The sequence below is a fragment of the Vicugna pacos genome, chromosome 14, assembly GCF_048564905.1.
Source record: "Vicugna pacos chromosome 14, VicPac4, whole genome shotgun sequence".
In the NCBI taxonomy this organism is placed as follows: Eukaryota; Metazoa; Chordata; class Mammalia; order Artiodactyla; family Camelidae; genus Vicugna; species Vicugna pacos.
The window spans coordinates 9,363,491-9,384,683 of NC_133000.1; the positions used below are offsets into that span (position 1 = coordinate 9,363,491).

Sequence of the window (21,193 nt, forward strand, 5' to 3'; positions counted from 1 at the left end):
TTTTATTAGAAGGTGTGTAACATTTTCGCATGCAGCCATACTAAAGTTTTTTAGCTTTGACACATCTAACATTGAAATTGTACTTAATTTTGAAAGGGTAAGTAGAATGTTAAATGTTCTTTATAATTCTCTATTAAAAATTCAACCCATGAAAATGTCTTTCCAATTTCTCAGTATAAGTGTGGATCTCAGACATATACTCCTTTTCATCAAAAACAAAATTATTTTCCAATAATCAGTGAGTCCTAGACATGACTTTTCTGAAGTTATGATTTAATGGAAGGCATATAGGTTTTATCATGAGGTAAATCTATATTTTAGCCTGGGTTCTACTACTTACTAGATGTGACCTCAACCTCAGTTTCTTCATTTTAATGGTGTTACTTTTACTTACCCGTCAGAGAATTTGTGAAAATTAAGTTAACACCAATGGATGGAGAAGGCTTTTACTGAATGTTTCCCTCCTTCACTTCCTTTTGGAACCTTTTATTCAGATTTGTATCATGATAGAATAATCTTCCTATTTATGCAACAAGCCTGTCCCATTCAGAATTCTGAAATTTAAAATAGGGTAGTTGAGACAAATTTAGTTATTATAGGTGTTCCATTTTGATGGCAAAAGACTAAAGTGGTGTGATGTTTTTATCTGCTATCTCCATGGGATTGGCATAGTAGTGGTCTGTTTTCTGCCCTTGGACCTTATATAAATACAGTAATCTGTGCTAAGGGTAACATTTGTGTATTGCTGTTGCAGTGTTATGTGAGAAATTTTGAGCTGCTTAATCTAACTTGTAAGGAAATATTTCAATGGAAACCTTACGGAAAAAAGAGTATAGATATACAGTATTTGTATTATAATGACACCTCGAACTTAAAATTCATTGAAGAAGTAGGATTTTTTGGAGTTTCAGTTTTACCTAGATTACTGAAAATCTTATATTGCATAGAAAATAAATTACAAGAATAAAATAGTTCAAGTCTCTAAATTAGAGCAATAGTTTTAATAACTTCAGTAGTCGGGGAAGGAAAATAGACCTTTTAGTGTGTAGTTTGACCAAGTCTTTGGTTTGGGGAAGAAGTATTATTTTTGTTGTTCTTGTTGAGTTTTTGAAGTTAATGTTTCTATGACTAGTCACTTGAATCGTCATTTATATTCTGTACATTGATCAAGTTGGTCATGAATGAAAGCAAGGAATTAGAGAAAAAAATAAAGAGAAGCAAAGAACATGTATTAACTACAAATTGCAGAATCATTTTAAGTTGACCATTTTGGTCAACCATCCAGAACACTGGATGTTTAGAATATAATTTGGTGTCATGTATGCTTTCATTTTCTCTGTTATAGACAAATAATAAAGACTGATATTTCTGGTTTTCCTAATAGTTTCATAATCATAAGAAAGAAGAGCAACTTTTTCTGTCAAAAATGATGACAAGGTCTTAATTTTAGTTTGCATTTTCTTATCATTATCAGGATATGTAGCTAATAGATTTGGAGAAACTAGTATTTTTTGTTTGTTTGCTTATCTTGTAACACTGATTATACTTCAGTATTCTCAGGATGCTTTTGTATGTTTTCCTATACAATGTACCATGAAAATAGTGTATTTTGAAATTTATGCTCATGTACATTGTCAAAAAGCAGAGAATGGAAACCGTTGATGACTTTTATTATGAAACTTAATTCTATCCAAAATTTTAATATATTGAATATAATTCTTAATAAGACTCTGAAACTTAGTGCGATATCTATGCAATTATCTTTGTTCACATGCCACCTTGTTTAGTGTATCAATAAGTTCTTTTCTAGCAAGGGAAAGCAGTTTTTAAGTTAGAATCACTTAAATATTTTATTATGTTATTAACTCCTGGGGGTTTTGGTCTATAGAAAAGGTTCCAAATATGTTAAGAAACAAAATGACGTGATTCCTTAATGAAAATTCTAGAAGGTGGTATAGTTGATTTTCCTAAGTCATTTCTGCTTAAACCAGTACTGATTCAGGGCTTTTACAGAGACATTGTTATTTTATTTATTGAAATGTTTCCTTAGTCATCTTCTAGGAAAAGATATTTATTTTGTAAAGTAGAATATGCATAATTTCTAGTATATGAACTATATTTACATAGATATTATTTGGGCAGTTACCGTAATGAAAAAATAAATATAAGTCTATTTGATATTTACTTTTAATCATATGTAATTTATAAAATGAATATCTCTTCTGAGAATTTTTGCTTTTAATGAAATAATCAAATATAATTTTAGTATATTATTTTGTGTTTCAATTTTACATTGTATTTTCATTTAAATTTAATAATTTCCTTTTCTTGTACTTTTTTGGTCTGTTGTCTGTTTTGTCTAATGCATGTCCAGGGTTCTAAGGTTAGTATTGCTTAAGTAATTTTCAGGTTTTCAGTTTTAAATTTTATTTTTGCTTATTTATGAAATTTTTGACTTGGTTATACTTTGAGTTTCCATACCATCTTTAACATTAAATATACTTTGATGTATGTAAAAGACTCAGTAGGAGGATTATTTTTCAATGCACTGATGAATTAATTCTTTATTCACAGTAATCTTTAGACTAAACTATTGTAATATAGTGAAAACAGTATTTCAGTCATATGTACAATCAAGTGCTAACTGGTTCCAATGAAAGAAAATTGGATGGAATATTAAGTTAAGATTTAGTAGTAATCATAAGTGGGTAATCTTTGTTATTAAACCTATGTTATGATATTTATGAAACATTTCTTCATATTTATAATTTACTTTTACATAGAATTAATAAGAACTCCCTTTTAGGTTATTGGTTGTGTTAAGAATGCTTTTTATTTTAAAATTTTATTTTGCTTGTCGAAAATAACAATTTGGCAAATTACATGGTTGACTAATAACTCTGTTCATAATTTCTGTTTATAATTTACTCATTTAAAAATGAAAAAATACTTTGAAGCTTAGGCCTTGTAGACCCCAAAAGACTTAAAAATAAGATCATTAATTAGTAAAATGAGTTAAATTTCTCATAATTTTAGTAATTCAAAATGATGAAGAATTTCTCTAAGAATGCATGTATAGATATCCTAAAATTCTAGTATTTTGAAAAATTTTCAGGATGTTTGATAGACCTAAGCAATGGCCGGACTTCCAGCCCATTATAACACACTTATATTGATAACATGTTTAAAAGAAGGCTTCATATAAAATTAATTTTTTGACTTCTATTATATACTAGTGTGTCGTGGTCACAGATTTTTAATTCATGCTATGAAATGATGCTGCATATCAGTGAAGTACTAGGAAATAAGGGATCTTTATTTTTTAAACTCCAAGTAATGAATTAATCATTTATTTAGGCCGTGGATACCGAATTGGCATAATGTAAATCAACAATTGAAAACAAATTTTTGTCCATTTTCAAGCTCCTCTTAGAGAGAATGATTGTAACACTATTTTGATGTTACATGGAAGGGAGAAAGACTACATTTTATACTCCACTTATAATTGAGTTCAGTTATATAGTGCTTGCAGTGGAGTCAGCTATCATTTTTCTTATTCACATTGTACACAAGAAATGTTTGAGGTGTGTGTGTGTTTGTGTGTGTTTTAACTCAGTGTTCCTGCTGACACATGCTAATGTGAACAGCAATATGTTTAAGTAGAATGAAGACTATAAATAATGTCAAAATGAGACCTTAAATAGGAGCAGGTAGCCTATAGAATATGCTTACTGTATAGCTGAATTTATCATTGGATGCAGAAGTAAGGTTAATCAATACGGCTAGTGTGCCCATTTTAAGAAAATTTAAAAAGTAATATTTTTTATTTGTAAGGCATTCCTTACTTTTCTCTGTTTTTGAGGCACTGAGAAAATGAGGCCTAATCACAATGAACCAAAATAATTAAACTGTTCTATAGTTCACAATGAAAAGTAAAATAAGAAATGTTGCTATAGCTTATAAAAGACAAAGCTGGACATCTTATGAGACAGAATACTTTGTGCCATTCCCTTTCAAAGCGGGAAATTATATTTTACTATAGACTATATTTTAGTGAAAGTACAGCTTCACCAATCTAGAACGCTACTGATTTTTCTTATTGCAAGTGTCTTGTATAGGTTGTAAATTAATATCAGAAGAGGAATTAATGATCTTCTTGAGTATTTTTACCTTAGATTTTTACCATACATGCAAGATACCTAGTAGCTTCACATTCTGAAATGGACAAGAAGTTGTCATACATTCTGATCTGACAGTTGTCTCATTTTGATGCCAAGTGAAAGTGCCATTTATCTTTCCTGTTACTCATCATACATTTATGGGAAAGAAAAGTTAGCTCATATCATTTTATAAATGAGAGTGATATTTTAGGAAAGAATTATCAATTTTTTTGTCTTTGTTAACTAAAAAAATAGAACAAAACTGGTATAAATACATGCACGTGATTATTTCTAAATATCTTTATGAAATGATCTTAGGTTTGGAACATAGTTTCTATAAGTAATGATGTTTAAATATAAAATTGATTTTAAAAATAGACATTTCTTTTATTTAAGGATAATTTATGGGTAAACTGATTAAATTTGATAACCAGCTCTTGTGATACATGGAATTAGTTTATGATTTATAACTTATTTTGTTTACAAAATATACTTAACTACTGTTAATCAGAAGTATGTATATACATGTATTTTCCAAATTTTAAACAAGGCTTTAATTTTCTACTTTCTTAAAGACGGAATTGGAAAATATTGAAGTGACGCAAGGCATGTCAGCTGAGACAGCAGTGACTTTCCTCAGCCGATTGATGGCCATGGTTGATGTACTTGTATTTGCTAGCTCTCTAAATTTTAGTGAGATTGAAGCTGAAAAAAACATGTCTTCTGGAGGTTTAATGCGACAGTGCCTAAGGCTTGGTAAGTCTATTAAGAATAACACCACATGTTAAATAATAACCTACAGGTTATTTTTTTTAATGCTCTGTGATACATAAAGTATTAATGATATACTTTGATGATTATGTAATGTAAAGATTACCTTGTAATTCTTCAGAATTCCTAAATTGAAAAATCATAGTATCTTCACATTGGAGATTTTATGGGATTGATCTTTAATGGATTATAATTTGCAATAAAGTCAAATATATTTTGAATTGTTTCAAACACAGTAGGACTATAACATTTTTCATTGAAGTGATTTTAATGTAAATCCATTTATGAATCCTTTTCTTGGTAAACTAAAACAGAGGATAGCTGTCCTGAGCCTGCAAGCTTATTAGAAAACTAATGACATAGTTTTATACATGTAATGCTAAAGGATAAAATTGACTCTGCCAACATCCTTGATACGTTGTCTTTTTACCCATAATTTAACAAACTGTAAAAATCTACACGTATGTAGTTTCAGGGGAGAGGTTGTTTCTCAACCAAGGAAGGAATAAGACCTTGCTTAAAGAATAATGGAATGAAACATGCTCTTTATGTTGTTTTGCATTTTTGTATTTTCCTGAGAGGAACCATTTCCTATCCATTGTAAGGGAGAGATTGACCACATAGAGATCCCTCTGTCAACCAGGGGGTGTGGGAAAATTTACAGCGGGCCATCACAAGCATTTCTGTTGATATTTAACAACAGGTGACAGATTGAACTTTGTGAGAAAGACAAATATTTTTAAATGCCTCAATGTCTTGAAAACAGCATTTATTTGGTTAAACCTTTATTTCTGAATATATTCCAAGGCTTTACTGCTGATTTCATTTTTGTTGTAATGATTCCTAGCAGATTTAATTTTTATCATCCACAGTCAAGTTTTGTAAGTGAATAATAATGAAGCAATTATATATCGATATGTACTGTTTACTATCTAAGGATTTTTCATATACTGATTCAGTTAATCAGTGTATACTCATTTTCTAATGAGGAAACTGAGGCACAGATAGTTTAAACGACTGACCCAAGACCACACAACTCATAGCCAGGATTCAAACTCAGATGGCCTGATTCCAAAATTTGTACTGTTTATTACTATGCTTTACTGCTTCTTAAAATGAGTCAGTGAATGAAAAGCTTGTACTTCCTGAATGCTTGTTGACAAAGGCCGTAGGCTTTCTTACCATGAAGACAGGTGGATTTTGAGACTTGTGAGACTTGACAGTTACCGCCTGACTTGGCAGTGTTGTACCCTATATGGTCACCAAGATAGTCAAATAAGGACAATATCCTTATTATTTAAAAAATTATCAAATGTGAGTAAGTTTTTAAAAATTTTTATTGATCCATTAATTCCAGAATTTTGAAGGGTTGAAGGGGATAGAGTAAGAAAGGATATACTGGGAACTTCAGAGGCCCTCGTAAAATTCTGTTTCTTCAGCTGGTTAGTAGTTTACGGGTAATTTGTTTTCATTTTTTGACTTCATGAATGTTTTGTATGTACTTTTTATTACTGCATTTTATAATTAAAAAACATTTATTAATCTGATTGATTTGAAGAAGAATAATGGGATGGAGAAAATGGAAGAAAAAAAATTTTTAAATATGTCAAAGTCACTAGTTTATATTAATAAAATAAAAAAAATTAAAACGTGTCAAAGTCAATAGTTTATATTAATAAAATGTTTTTGTTTTTTAAAAAAGTTTGCTGTGTTGCTGTGAGAAACTGTTTAGAATGTCGGCAGAGACAGAGAGACAGGGGGACCAAACCTTCCCATGGAAGCAGTAAACCTCAAGAAGCTCCCCAAGGTGTGACTGCCACAGCAGCTTCCAAGGTAATTAGACATTTTCTCTGTTCAGTATAATTTATAATTTTTTTTAAGTTTATGAAAACAAAGTGACATGGTATCACTTCATGGAAGAGTGAGGGCTTGATAATCGGATGGCTATACAGTCCGGTTCTGGCTTCTCCTCTTCAGAATTGTTACCAAGATTACTTAACCTCTCTGAGACTGGTAGTTTGTGGTTACTAAATGAAGATATTGATAATTTCTACTTCGTAGGGTTCTTACAAGGATTATATTCATAGCACTGAAGAGTTTTTAATTATTACTATTTTTAACAGTTACATATATTCTCACAGAGTTCAATTTGTGAATAATGTACTTTTTAAATGGATATGCTTTGGGGGTTAAAAGTCCCATAATATTCAACAAAAATGTATTGAATGCTCGTAAAATGAATGAATGGTTTACAGTATCTTGGAATGCCTCAGTGGTTCTCATTCTGTTAGTTCTCTTTATTGTATGTTTAGCTGACCATTTGCATCACTTCCAGAGTTGCAGTAACATGACTTTTAGGTCCTACATAACTGACCCTTGCTTAACTTCAGCTACAGCTTGGATCTCCTGACCCTTGCTTTTACCATTCTAGTCACATTGTAGACTTCATGCAGTTCATCAGAAGAATTTTTTTTTTTTAATCTTTAGACTTTGGCATAGCTTCGCTTTTCTTGAAATGTCCATCCTTATTTTTCACTCCATTGCATCTGTTCCACTCTTGGCCTTAGCTTAAGTTTAACTCTCTGAGGGAAACGTTTTCTGATAGCTTCCTTGGCACCTCAAGCTAGGGGAGGTTTCTCTGTTTGATATTTTCTTAAAATCTAATAGGTCTCTTATCATTTGCTGTATTTGTATTAGATGTTTGATAGCGACACAGTGGTTTTTTGCTCAATGAGTGAAGGCATGAAGTAAAAGTTTAATTCATTAAAAGTTCTGTGGCTTCAAATTTCTGCAGTTTTCAAGCAAAACAACCACACATTTAGTATAATTGTTTTGCAACCTCACTTTTTCATCACTGTTTAGAGAAACATTCCTGAAATAATTAGGCCATATATTATTTAACTGCTGACAAGGTTCTCCGTTGCTTTGAAAATTAAATATAAACACATCAGCAGTAACGCTTCATGTTATTTGTGTAGGGATAGGAGACCGTATGTTACTTGTCCATATCTTATACACATTTGTAGTTATAAATATACACGTGTATGGCCCTATGAGTACTTTATCAAAAGAACACAAAGTCTGGAATCAGACAATTCTGACTTTGTACCCTGGCTCTACCACTTTGTGGTTTTGTGACCCAAGACCAATTCCTTAGTCTCCTGTGCCTTAGTTTTCCAGTCTTTAAAATTGGTATATATCTTAATTTATAAGGTATTTGTATGAATTAAATAAAACACAGTAATGTGTTGAAGTACTTAGTAATTCCAGAAATGCAGTGAAAAGTCAATTAATACTAATTCCCTTCCTCTCTCTAGGAGTTAGCTACTACATATATATATACTCATGAAGTGAATAAATAAGTTAGTATTTTTGTGAACTTAGATTTTAAAGGTTTCTGTCAGTGGACAATAGGGAGTTTTTCAAGTCTGTCAAATCAAGCATCACACTGATGATTATAGAAAATGGACAGAAAAGCTCAGTGAGAGGGAAATTCATAGTAACTTTGTTGAGCTATTCAGTGTCTCTCTAGCAAGACTTTGGCAATGAAAAATGGATAAGTGATGGATATAGAAATACTAGGGGAAAATTTGAGTTGGTACGAAAACACTTTTCAGAATAGAGAATCAGTGAACCTAGTTGGTTTTTCTCCCTGTTTTTGTGCATTTTTAGTGTGGCAACTGAGTAAGTAAATTCATAGTTAATTTTGGTGTGTTACTAACCTGTGTGGACTTGCATTAACTACACATTTTCATCAGGCCTCATTTTTCCTACTTTGTAAAAAAGAGCAATGATATAAGCTTTTCCTATAAAAAAAAGTCTCAGATTATGGACATGTAAATACTTTATAAACTGTAAAATAGTGTATAAATTAAAATTATATAAATTTTTCATCTATGCTATAAATAGTGTATTATTTCTTTAATCATCCTGTGATAAAGATAATTAGCCTATTATTTAGATATAGCTGAGATTCAGAGAGGTTAAATATCTCACCTAAGGTCATATGGCTGGTAAATTATGGAATTGTGAAGGAAGCCAAATAACTATCAACCTTCAAATACCATACTCTTTCCACTATGCTGTGCTGCAAAGGAATCAAACGTCTTAATTTAAGAGTGAAGTAGCATAATTGAGGCTTATAGAGAAATAGAAGGAGGCTTATTACTTATTTTTAATTAGAGTAACAAGTTACTCTATGTGTAGGAATTGTATTTGGTACTTTACATATATCATCTAATTTAATCCACACAATTTTTAACATATTTTGTAAGTGAAAAAATGCTAGGTTGGGTTTCAGAATTCTGGCTGTCTCACAAGTTTGCTGTGTGACATATTACCTAAAACTTGTGGATTTTTGTATCTTCAACTATAGGAAGGATTTTTAAGGTGATTATCTTTAATGTCTTTCAGCTTTAATATTAAGGCTGCAACTAAAATTTTTTCTTACCGTTTCTAACTTTTTGTAGGTCATGAAATGCTTACACACATGAAAGCTCATGTAATAATGTAATATAATAATCTCATACATTATAAAAGCATGATGGATAAATGAACTCGATGACTCAAAGAGATTTATTAACTAGAGGTACAGAATGTGAAGCTCACAAAAATGTAGTAACAAGCTTGAGGTCACATGGCGGAGATGTGAGCCCAGAGTATAAGATCAATCTTCTTCTGCCACAGTCTCCCAGCCTTTCTGAGTCTATAGTGGTAGCTGTGCTGATAAAGAACGGGAAGAACACTAGGAAGCGAAAGCAGGACAAGAGTAGAGGGGAAAGGGAAAGTGCTTGGTAATAGAGCATGGCTGTCAGTGAGTGTTCAGTGATGAGGGGAAGGGAAGAATCTGGCCAGCTTAATGCCTAAATTAAAGAGATTAGAAAATATACTGCTATGTAAGTTTCTACAGTATACTATTTTTTCAAAATTCTGTCTTTTTTCAAGACTCCCCTGGAGAATGTTACAGGTAACCTGTCTCCGATTAAGGATCCTGATAGACTTCTTCAGGATGTGGATATCAACCGCCTTCGTGCTGTTGTCTTTCGGGATGTGGTAAGTTATGCCCGCCTGATTTTCCAGAAGAAAGCTTTCCACTGACATTTGTGTAAAATAATTTAAAATTTAGAAGAAAGCTGCATGTTAAAACTAAATGCCCTAGTGTCAGGGATTGTAGGTTTATAACATACTTCTGTTTGTAAAATGGTTGTGTTTAGCTTTCTCTGAAAACTTATTGATATGTAATTTTTTAATGATGTGACAATGTTGTTTCATTTGTATGTATACTAAGAAATGGAATAACTTTGCAAATTATAATTGACTTTATCTTGAATCTGCTACTCCTGTCTTTTGGAATTCCTTGCTCCATCTCTAGATACTGAATGTATTGTTATCGATGTTCCTTGTATTGTGGATAGAAGGAATTAATTCATTAAGGTGTTATTGGCAATTACTTTGAGGGGCAGTTACTTTTGAGAGAAGAATCTGCATTTAAAAATATACTTATCAACGGGAATTTGAGTTAAGTTGCTTAATAAAGCTTAAGGAAAAGAAAGCTTAAAGAAATGGTTGCATGGAACCCTCCCAATATATGATCACTTATTCATAGTAAGTAAAAATAAAATTGGCCTTTCCACAAGTTGTGTAGAAACATACAAAGCATTTCACAGCAGACTCATTATCGGCAGTGCTCCTTAATCTGGTTACTATTTACTAGCCATTTTGGATCCTGTTTATCTTATTTTAATTGATGATTTATGAAACGTAGAAGGAAGTTTATATTTTACATTTTAAATTTACATTTAACATGTTACATTTTACATGTAACATGTTACATGTTACATTTAAATTTACATTTAACAATAAATTGGATGGAGTACTTTATACATGAGAAAGTGGTTAAAATATATTTAAAAACAGCATAATGCTGCATGGTATATGGGATAGAAAAAATTGTCACTCTCTTAAATATATAACAGTTTTTATAAATCACTAGGAAATTTAGAAACATACCAACAGAAGAATAGGCAGTGGACATAAAATATGAAAAATAAGGTAACAAACACATGATTTAAAAGCTAATATTGCCAGTAGTCAAAGAAATGCAAATTAATACAACAGTGAGATATTTTTACTATTAAATAAACAAAAATTTTTATATAATAATATCTATTATTACAAGAGTGCACTGAAACATGCTCCATCACTTATCACTGGTAGGAGTATAAACTGGATACACTTTCTGAATAGCTGTTTATCAATGTGTGTTAAAATCTTAGAAATATTGATGCTGATGACCAGTGGTTCTACTCAAGCTATTTAACCTCATGTGCTCATCAGAGCTGCCTACAGGAAAATTGACAACATTATAAATATCTAACATAGCGCTTAATAAATCATAGTATATTCATTTAGCAAGAAACCATGCAGCTATTAAAATCGTATTTTTGAGGAGAACTTAGTGACATGTAAAATGCTTATGATATATTTTAAAAGAAAGCAGCACTATACAAAGTATTTATATTACACAGAAGCTATATTTGTATGTTAAGTGGACGTACATGCACATGTGCACCTTTATTTATTTTTTAAAAGTCTAGGAAAAATACACCAAAATGTTACCAGCTATTATCTCTAGGTAAACAGTTTTTGTTTGGTAGGTTTTTCGTATTTTCAAATTTTCTGTAATAAACCTGTTTTTGTAATTAGCAAAAAATAAAGGAATTTTTAAAAATAGGAGATAAAACACATAATAGCATAAAAACCATGATGTAAGAAAGAAACTCTCCATAATCTGGAGTTGAATCCGGACGTGGAAGAGAATTATTTACTAACAGTTTAACCATTTAGAAATGGGAATTATTTATCCTGAAAAAAATGTGTTATGGAAAGAATTTTTTTTGTTTTAAATGAAGGATGATTTAAACCAGGAGCATGTCTTCTTCATCTCCAGGAGACTCACTCAGACCTAATGTAGAAGGGGTTTTTGGTAAGAGTGACGTTGCATTTAAATTGTTAGTAAATTCTGCATTGGGTTATTGAGGTAGATTATGATAATTATTCTAATATCCATACATGTTTTTTATCTATGTTGGATAATCAAGCAGTGATGCTTATTACCTTTCTCCCTGAAGGAAGGGAAGTAGTGTTCCCAGTGGTACCTTCCACATGATCAAGGTAACATAACTTGTGTTCACTGAGTTTATACTGTGTATGAGACACAATATATATTATCCTAAGCTTCCAGTAAAAGGTTAAGAGAAAGCTAAGGTTCAGAAACATTGAGGTGACACAGCTAGTGTGAGATCAAGTCAGAATCCCAAGGTAGATTTTTTCAAAGCATACTTCTTAAAATCTAAGACACATTTCTTTTTTTCATTGTAAATAATCTCTGAAATTCAGAAATTCATATAACAAATATAATTTACAACTGCTAAACTTTAGAGTCAATTGTAGATATACTCAGATTTCTCCTTGACTTTTGAAATTTTTATGAATCAAGTCATTTTTAGTTGCCTTAATTTCAAAAGCAAATAAGATCAAAAACTAGATTTCTAAGGAAAATATACTATGTATAATATGTGATGTATATGTATATAGAAAAGCTGTCTATTACCCACAGAATATGAAATACTAAATTCATAATATTTCATAACAAAATTAATCTACTTTGGTCATTTTCTCCACTAGCTGTACTAATTCTGCTTCATAGTATTAAATCATCAGTAAATATTTCTCATTTGCTTTCTTTTCTGACAACTGCATATAAATTTTGAATCTTGTTCACATTGTGCTTAAATGATGTAAAATTATAAAATGCCTGTTTTGGAGACACTAGGTATCAATGTGTGTTTGTTTTCCTTATTCCCAGCATACTATTTTTTGCCTGCTATCCATGGGCCACAGTAATTACTTGCTGTTTTGGTTTGAAGCATCACTTTTACCTAGCCTAGAAAACAGGCTTAATAGCCATTTGTGTATGATTCCTTAGATACGGTCTAATTTGGAAGTAGTGTTAGAAATCATTTAAATTTGCCTTCTCAACAGTTTTTCCCTGTAGGATGATTGTCTAGGCTTTATGGATAGAGCTCTCAAGGTTATATGCAGCTCTTTATATTTTTGTAAAGCATACTTAATATCTTCCTTACTAGACTGCAACCTGCTTTTTTAAAACTATTCTTTTTATCCTAACTTGGCCCATCTTTTTCAGACCTTTTACACTTTGCTGTTCTCCCCTGGAAAAACTCCATTTGTCCCTAAGCTTTTGAAATTGGGATCCTCAAATATTGGCAATGTTTTAGAGGTTTCCAGTGCAGAATTTTGGGACCGTTACTTCTTTTTATCTGTTTATATAGTCAAACATTGCGTTAACTTTTTCTTAAGCTGCCATATCACACTTTTAGCTCATACTGAACTTGTATAAAATTCATGTTTTATGCACCCCCATTTTTATCTTTCCTATTTTTTACGCATATTGTTTCCTGCTCAAATAGTGATGTTAGAATTGTATGTGTATTCCCATTGTAATTTTATTCTGTTAATTTTTTGTTATAACATTTGAAACTCTTGACTTTTTTATCCAGCCATTAAATTATTCTTTTCAAGGTTGTACATCTGCGTATTTCATAAACATTCATTCTCGGTTGTTACAAAAGTAATGGATAATAGTGGTGAAGAGGACAAAGAATAAAATTTTGTGGCACATTCAGCAAAATTTTAACATTCTCATATTTTGAAGTTACATTTCAGCCTATCAGAGAATATATTTCTGGAGTTCTGCATCTAGACTTAAGTGATAGTTATTAAACAGTAATATATATATACATACCTAGCAAGTTTTAATAAAAGTTAAATGTCATATTTTGCTTCCATACAGAAAATGAAACAGGAATAGCTTTCTGTACTCTTTAGAATTTATACTTTAAAATTTTGAGTGTCAAGCTGCCCTTTGGTTTCACGCAGGACGATAGCAAGCAGGCGCAGTTCTTAGCGCTAGCTGTCGTTTACTTCATCTCCGTTCTGATGGTTTCCAAGTATCGCGACATTTTGGAGCCCCAGCGAGAGACTGCGAGAGCTGGAAGCCAGCCAGGTAGAAACATCAGACAAGAAATAAATTCGCCAACAAGTACAGGTACTTAATATTTGTCTAATTATTTGAATTTTCATCATCATTTATCTCTCTTATTTCATTTTTACATCCAGATTTAAACTGGTCCTAGTCATAATAACCTCAAATATTTATAAAGTAGGTGGTATATAAGTGCCAGTCTGGTATTTTAAATTAATAAAAATGTATGAATATTTCCATAATATTTACTATATTCTCATTTGTTCAGAGATTTTTGGTTTTAAGTTTTCCGTTTATTAATACAAATCATTTATACTCCCATTTATCATGAAAATAACTCATATATTTTAAATGTTATTTTTAACCATTATAAACATATGCAAATAGACAGTCCTAACAGAGTAGTTAGTTCATGACCAACAATAAGCCAAAATAGAGATCTTTACAGCCAAGTTCAAAGATAGCATTTCTCTTTCTTTTTCTTTCTTTCTTCCTTTTTTCCCTTTCTTTCACTGTGTATAGTTATTTCAGCATCTAAATATTACATTAGCAATTCATAATTAAACATATATTCTAAACTTTATACAAAACAAAGACTTGTAGACAACAATGACCCCAAATCTTGGGTCATGTCTTTCTCACCTATAAAAGATGTTCATGTTGTAGGAGTTTGTATTATTAGCTTTGTCTCCTCTACTTGAAAATGATTAACACATTTTCTGGCAATTAATATTTTAATATCATGGGGTTCCTTCTATCAGTTGCATTTCCTGCCAGGTGTTTACATCAAGATTATTTCTCTGTTGTTTGCAGTGTAACCGTAATAACCAGTGGTTATTTCCTGTGCCACTGGATTAATCTGTAATAAAATTACCTTTCCTAAATAAATTCATGTGATATATAAATAAAATGAATATTTTTAAAAATGAGTAGAAATTAGTGGTCAAATCTCTGCATTTTATCATCCATAATCATGTCATATTTCATTTACATTTCATTACTGTTGTGGAAATACAGATGTTTAACTATAATACTGTGGTGTTGCATGCTGTATTTATTTTAAGTACATAAGCATGATGTTATTTCTTTGGAGTATACTTTTACTTTGAACTTTATTCTTCAAATTAAACGTTATCCTTCCATTCCAGTTTATGTCTTTTGACCATTTAAGACACTGAGACTTTATATGTTAGTCAACGTTCTTCATTTTTAATGCATTCATAACAGTCATATATGTATAAAACAAGCAATATTTTAGTGAACCTTCTAGTTCTGGTTTTCTCATGTGTTTGTATGTCTCTGTGTATGTTGCTTAAATTGTTCTACTTAACAAGTATATTATTTCCTTTCTCTTAATACATAACCTCTTTCCTTCCTCCAGAGATGCAGTCTTTATTGCTAGTACTGTTTGCATGTTGCAGTGATATAGAATTGTCTTGGATCTTCAGTGGACCATGTTGCAGGTTGTTACATGCTGGCTCAAATTTGACTCCATGATTTTCTCCACAGTTGTGGTCATACCATCTATCCCTCATCCAAGTCTGAACCATGGATTCCTTGCCAAGTTAATTCCTGAGCAGAGCTTTGCCCACTCATTTTACAAAGGTAATATTGACCTCATCTCCTGACCTGTTTGGGTATTCTTATTTCACCTTTTCATCAGTTATTATACAATAAACATCCATAATGTAATTGTTTATAAAGAAGTATATACCTCAGGTGTCATGGAGATATGATACACTGTGTTTATACCTGGCTATTGAGAGCAAAATAGAGATTTTATATTTGTATCCCATCATATTTAAGTATCATCTGCATATTAAGGATACCTAATTATATGTATAATAATATATACAATGGTACCATTCACTGAAGATTGCAGAAGAGTCCCACTTTATATTAGCAGGACTAAATTAGTCCTAAAATAAAGGCCACTGTAGCCTCACAAGAAAAATTTAAAAACAAGCCTTGCAAGCATCAAACTGACCTATAAGTTATTTAGCTTTGTTAGAACAAAGTTCTAGCTCTTTTTAAAGGAATACAAAAATTTCTTCACCAAACAGTGTAAAATTCAACATTAAGCATTCCATAAAAATGTTTAAATGTGCAAAGGAGCAAGAAAATATGATGCATAAGCCGAAGAAAAAATGTTAGTCGATAGAAACAGATTCAGAAAGGATAGAGATAGCCGAATTGTCAGATAAGGACACCCGAACAGCTATTTTAAGTATGTTTAGGATGTTTTTCAATCTAAAGGAAAAAGTGAATATAATGAGAAAAATGGAGGATTTGTTTTCTTCTAAAGAACCAATTGGAACTTTGAGAGATGAAAAATAAAATAGCCATAATGATATCTCTGGGTAATGTTAACATGAGATTAGTCTCTGCAGAACACAGGATTGTGGTGAGTCAAAATATGCTCCCATCCCTCCACCCCAAGTTTTTCCCATGTACGCACCCTGCCTAATTCCTGGGACATTGAATATGATGGATTTTACTCTTGTGACTAAGTTATATATGTCAGAACAGTTGCTTTTAAGAAAAGCTGATTATACAAGTAGCCCTGACCCAATTACATGAGCCCTGTAAAAACAGAAGGTTTTCTCTGGCTAGTTTAGAACAGGAAGTGAGAGACTCAAAGTGTTAGAGGGATTTGACACAAGGAAGTTCTTCACTTCTGAGACGGAGGTGACTGTGCAACAAAGACTTGAGATCACCTTGTAGGAGCTGACAGCACCTCCCAGCTGATGTTCAGCAAGAAAGAGGGGGGACTTAAACCTACAACAAGTAACTGAATTCTGCCGATGACTGAAGTAAGTGTAGAGAGGGCCCTCAGCTCCAGATAATAACCACTGTTCAGTGTACTTCCTACACTGGGTAATGATATGGAAGGCCAACTAATAGAACAAATAAAGCAGCAAAGTATTTTTATTACAATTTGATAAACGCATAGATATTTTGTATAAATGTGCAAACTTTGAACGTCATGATAAAATGAAAGACAAATTCTTTTTAGCTTTATTGCTTACAAACACATCCAACTCTCAGCTGTTACAAACTAAGAAGGATTTAATTCGATTCAATTTGATTTGATTCAGTTTAGTTTGATTCAGTTCGATTTAATTACATGTTGTCTGGAGTTTGTTTTATGTAGAAGTGTGTTCCAAGAGCTTAGCTGTAGTGACTGGAATATACTGTGGAGTAGTTAACCAGATTAAGGAGCGTGCATCAGAATATCTGTGCACTGCTTTTATCAAGAAAGGTTTACCATGAAACAATTTTAGCTGAACAATACAGTGGTCTTCATGGTATAATAAATTTTGAATGACTTTAAGGCTGATGTGGTAAATTTCCTATTCTCTTTATTATGTGGTGGTGTGGAAGGTGATGCTAACTGTTACTGCACGCTGTGATGCAGTGGTTATTGAGAGAAGTTCTATTGATGATGTTGGAAATACACAGTCAACTCTTAGTGTTTTTACAGGATAAGAAACCAGTTTCATTCCACTCTTTAAAGATTAATAGGATGAGCTTCTTTGTCAGACATATAAAATTTGTCAAATGAATTCAGTACTTCCAACAAGAAAGTACTGCAATGTGTATTTTTAGTGGCAGAAAAGATCAAAGGACAAAAAAAAGTTAGACTCTTGAAAGAACATAGTTTCTATGACATGCTTCATAATTTGATAATAATTATTGTTTAATAATATTATTTATTATTTAATAGTTATTTTTATGAAGTATCATGATCTTTAAGAATGATCTTGATTTGGCTTAGCCTTGAAAAGTTGTCTCCTATCATTTCAGATACTTGATAGAATGTTTTGTATTTTATTAAAAGAAGATTAAAAGAAGATTCATATATAAAAAATTAATAGAACAGGAATCTATTTCTTCCATTAAAATAAAATTAATATTTGATTATAACTATATAGGATAAATTACTGGAGCTGAGCGTTGATGAATATTGAGGGTATATTTTGAATATATAGCATTTCTAGTTTCATTTTGGATAAAAGTGTAAAATGAATACATATTCTGAGCTCTCTAAGTTTTCATTTTATCAGCGTACCTCTGTGACATGGCTTCCTCCACTCTGCATGTTATTAAAGCAAAATAAAGCAAAACAAAATAGGTTAGTTGTATGCTACTCCCTTGAGTAGTAGTATTGCCATTTCTACTTGGATTAGATAAGTTAATAGGCAAAAGTTGATCACACTATAAACTTTAAATATTCATATTCACAGTATTTGTTCAAAATATTTATGTAGGCATTTCCTTTGGGTAATCACCCTTTGCTCAAAACTTTTTGTTTAGTTATGATAGGTACTAAAAAAACTTCTAAGTGTAATAACATATGTGTATATTGATCATCTATACACACACTTTCAGTGGATAATGTGGACAGTTTTTGTAATTTTTTCCTAATGTTACCTTTGTTCTGATTATATTTACTGAAATTTAATTCTATGTCTATGGAGGCAAATTAAATTTTTTATGCTTTTATTTTGTGTACTTCAATTTTTTTTTGTTTTTTCAATAATTTGTTTTTATTTCATTATCAAAATATGTCATTTAATGATGGATTGAAAAAAATAGTAAATTTTTACAAATAGTTTGATAAGACTGATCTGGACTACTTTTCAACTCCTTGACACTTTACTCCTTTCTTTCAGCTCCTTATTGAGACTTTTTAAAAATCCTAAAGTAGCTGTTTGTCCTCTTTGTTCTATTTAATCTTTGATAGTTCTTCAAAGTCATAGCCCTTCTTGGAGTATTGCATAGTTTCTTGGTTGGACTTCTTGTCTCTAAACATTTAGTTTTTTACTGATGACAGTTTTTAAAATAACACTAATATATAAAATAATAAAGTAATGGAATATAATTTATATTGAATATAATACATTCATATAATAAATATTTTATAGCAAATGTAATAAATTAATTTTTCTTTCTGAAGATCTCTAAGGGATTCCTATAATTTGGGGAACAAAGTTAAAATGTCTTAACTTAATAGTGGCAAGACTGCGCTAGCTCTAACTCACCAGGATTACTACTGTTGCCTCGGAAAGGATTTCCTCACCAATTGACTTACTGATCTTAATTCTATTTTTTGTAGTTTTGCTGCAGTTTATTGTAAAATATAAATGAGATTATGTCCCTTTTTGAAGTAAAATATTCTCATCACATTTAGAGTAAAATAATCACTACCTTCCCAGCTTCATCTTACGTGGTTTTTCCATTGCTCATTATGCTACAGTCAGACAACTTTTTAGTTCTTAAATCAAGCATTTTCCTGCCTCGTGATCTTTGTATTTTGTTCCTGTTTTTTCACTCTCTCTTTTCTCTGTTTTTTGTATGACTAGAGAGTGCTCATCCTTCATGTGTCTGGTTAAAGGTCACCTCCACACAGAGGCTTTCCCTGACCACTACAGCCAAGTAGCTCCCACCCCCCCAACCACCTTATTTTCTATCTTAGGTTTAACTTCGTTTCCTTTCTTGCACTCATGCAACTTATTTATTCATTTATTATAATGTATACTTCAAGAAGGTGGCCCTGTCTAGCATGCCACTTGGAAGTAAATACAGTAAATATTTGTTAAGCAAATGAGTAAGACAGTGAGAAAACTAAACAGTTTTTTAAAAAGCTGAGTACTCATGGTAGCCATAAAATGTATCTCATTAATAGACATCCTAAAAACAGAGAAAATAATTTTTTCTTGGTAACTTGTCCTAGAAGCTGTAGAAGCTTTATGTTAATTATTTCATTTTACATTTAAAAAGAAGAATGTTAATATTTAGGTGAACTTACAAATAAATATATGGTATATTAGTTTCCTCTAAAACTTTATTGTCAGGAAAAAGAATTATGTACACAGGAAATAATTAAGATAATGTATTAGTATAAGAATAGACATATGCCATTAAAAATTATAAACAGGCTGGCATTTGTATGAGTATTTCATATATAATAAATATAACTTTTCTAGTCAAACGAAAGTGGAGGTATTTGCAAATGGTATTGGGATTACCAAATGGGGTAGCCAATTGAAAAAAAATAAATTCTATCCTTATTTCATGTATCATGTCAAATAAATTCCACATGTATTAAAATTTAAAGTTAAGAATTAGACAACATAGTTCAAGAAAATTAAAATTACTATTTATATAAGAAAATGCTTTAAATCATAACATCAGAGGCTGAAGTTGTAAAGTAAAGGATGTGACTAAATATAAAGTTTTATATATCTACCTGTCTAAAATATTAACACAATTAAAAGAAAAATGCAAACAGGAAAAATTTATATTATGTAAAAGTCAGTAGCCTTAATAAATAAATAACTTATAAATCGATTAAAAGGATGTATTGCAGTAATGGTAAAATGTAAGAAAATACCCAACAGCTAACAAAAGAAAGGCAATATACAGTACAAATAAGGTAAATTTTAAAAAATTTACTAATAATCAAATTTATATTGAAACAAAAAAGTATCATAACTTTCAAATTGGGCAGAATTGAAGGATGAGAATGTAAACATGCACTTTTAACAGAATAAAAATATGCATAATCCTTGATCTACTGACTTTATTCTTAGAATTGTATCTTAAGGAAACAATGAGGGATATACCGATAATTTATATACAAATATTTTTCACCACTTAGTTTTTATTTATTGCATACTTAGAACTAAAATTAATATTTATTAAATTGTTACATTCACATAATTAAACACTAAGGTTTTTAATATTGTACATTTGTTACTCTTGCTTTGGAGTCATTTTTGATGGATTCATTGTAATCTGTTATGTGGGGGAATTTTAATTTATTTTGCAAGTACTCTAAAATACTATCATTAATATATTATTTATAGAATTCTTATTGGCTACTGTTGTCAAATATATATTTAATTAATTACAAGTGAAACTGATGCCCAATTATTCCTAGCAAATATTTTTTTTAAAAAACTTTAAAATAAATGTCTCTTCTCAGTTTTAGTAAAAGTACTAACAGAAGCCTCCCTCTTCTCTTTTTTTCTTTCATCTTCTAATTTAGTCTTTCAATTTACCTTATGATTCATTAAATATATATTTGCCAAATAAATTAATGGTTTCCTATTACATACTAGGTACTGGAGGTATAATGGTGAGCAAAAAGTCCCTCTCTTTATGAATTAACATTCTAGTGAGGGAGATAGAC

The 21,193-nt window shown here is 30.9% G+C and overlaps 1 protein-coding gene across 6 annotated transcripts in view; it reads left to right on the plus strand.

Moving 5' to 3' along the window:
* NBEA (neurobeachin) overlaps window positions 1-21,193 on the plus strand; it is a 540,106-nt gene that overhangs the window by 159,516 nt on the left and 359,397 nt on the right. For all 6 annotated transcript variants that reach the window (XM_072976118.1, XM_072976119.1, XM_072976123.1 and 3 more), the window contains exons 25-29: window positions 4,736-4,916; window positions 6,634-6,764; window positions 9,876-9,983; window positions 13,890-14,058; window positions 15,505-15,600. In XM_072976118.1, coding sequence (XP_072832219.1) covers window positions 4,736-4,916; window positions 6,634-6,764; window positions 9,876-9,983; window positions 13,890-14,058; window positions 15,505-15,600 — 685 coding nt within the window. The remainder of the gene's footprint in view (window positions 1-4,735; window positions 4,917-6,633; window positions 6,765-9,875; window positions 9,984-13,889; window positions 14,059-15,504; window positions 15,601-21,193) is intronic.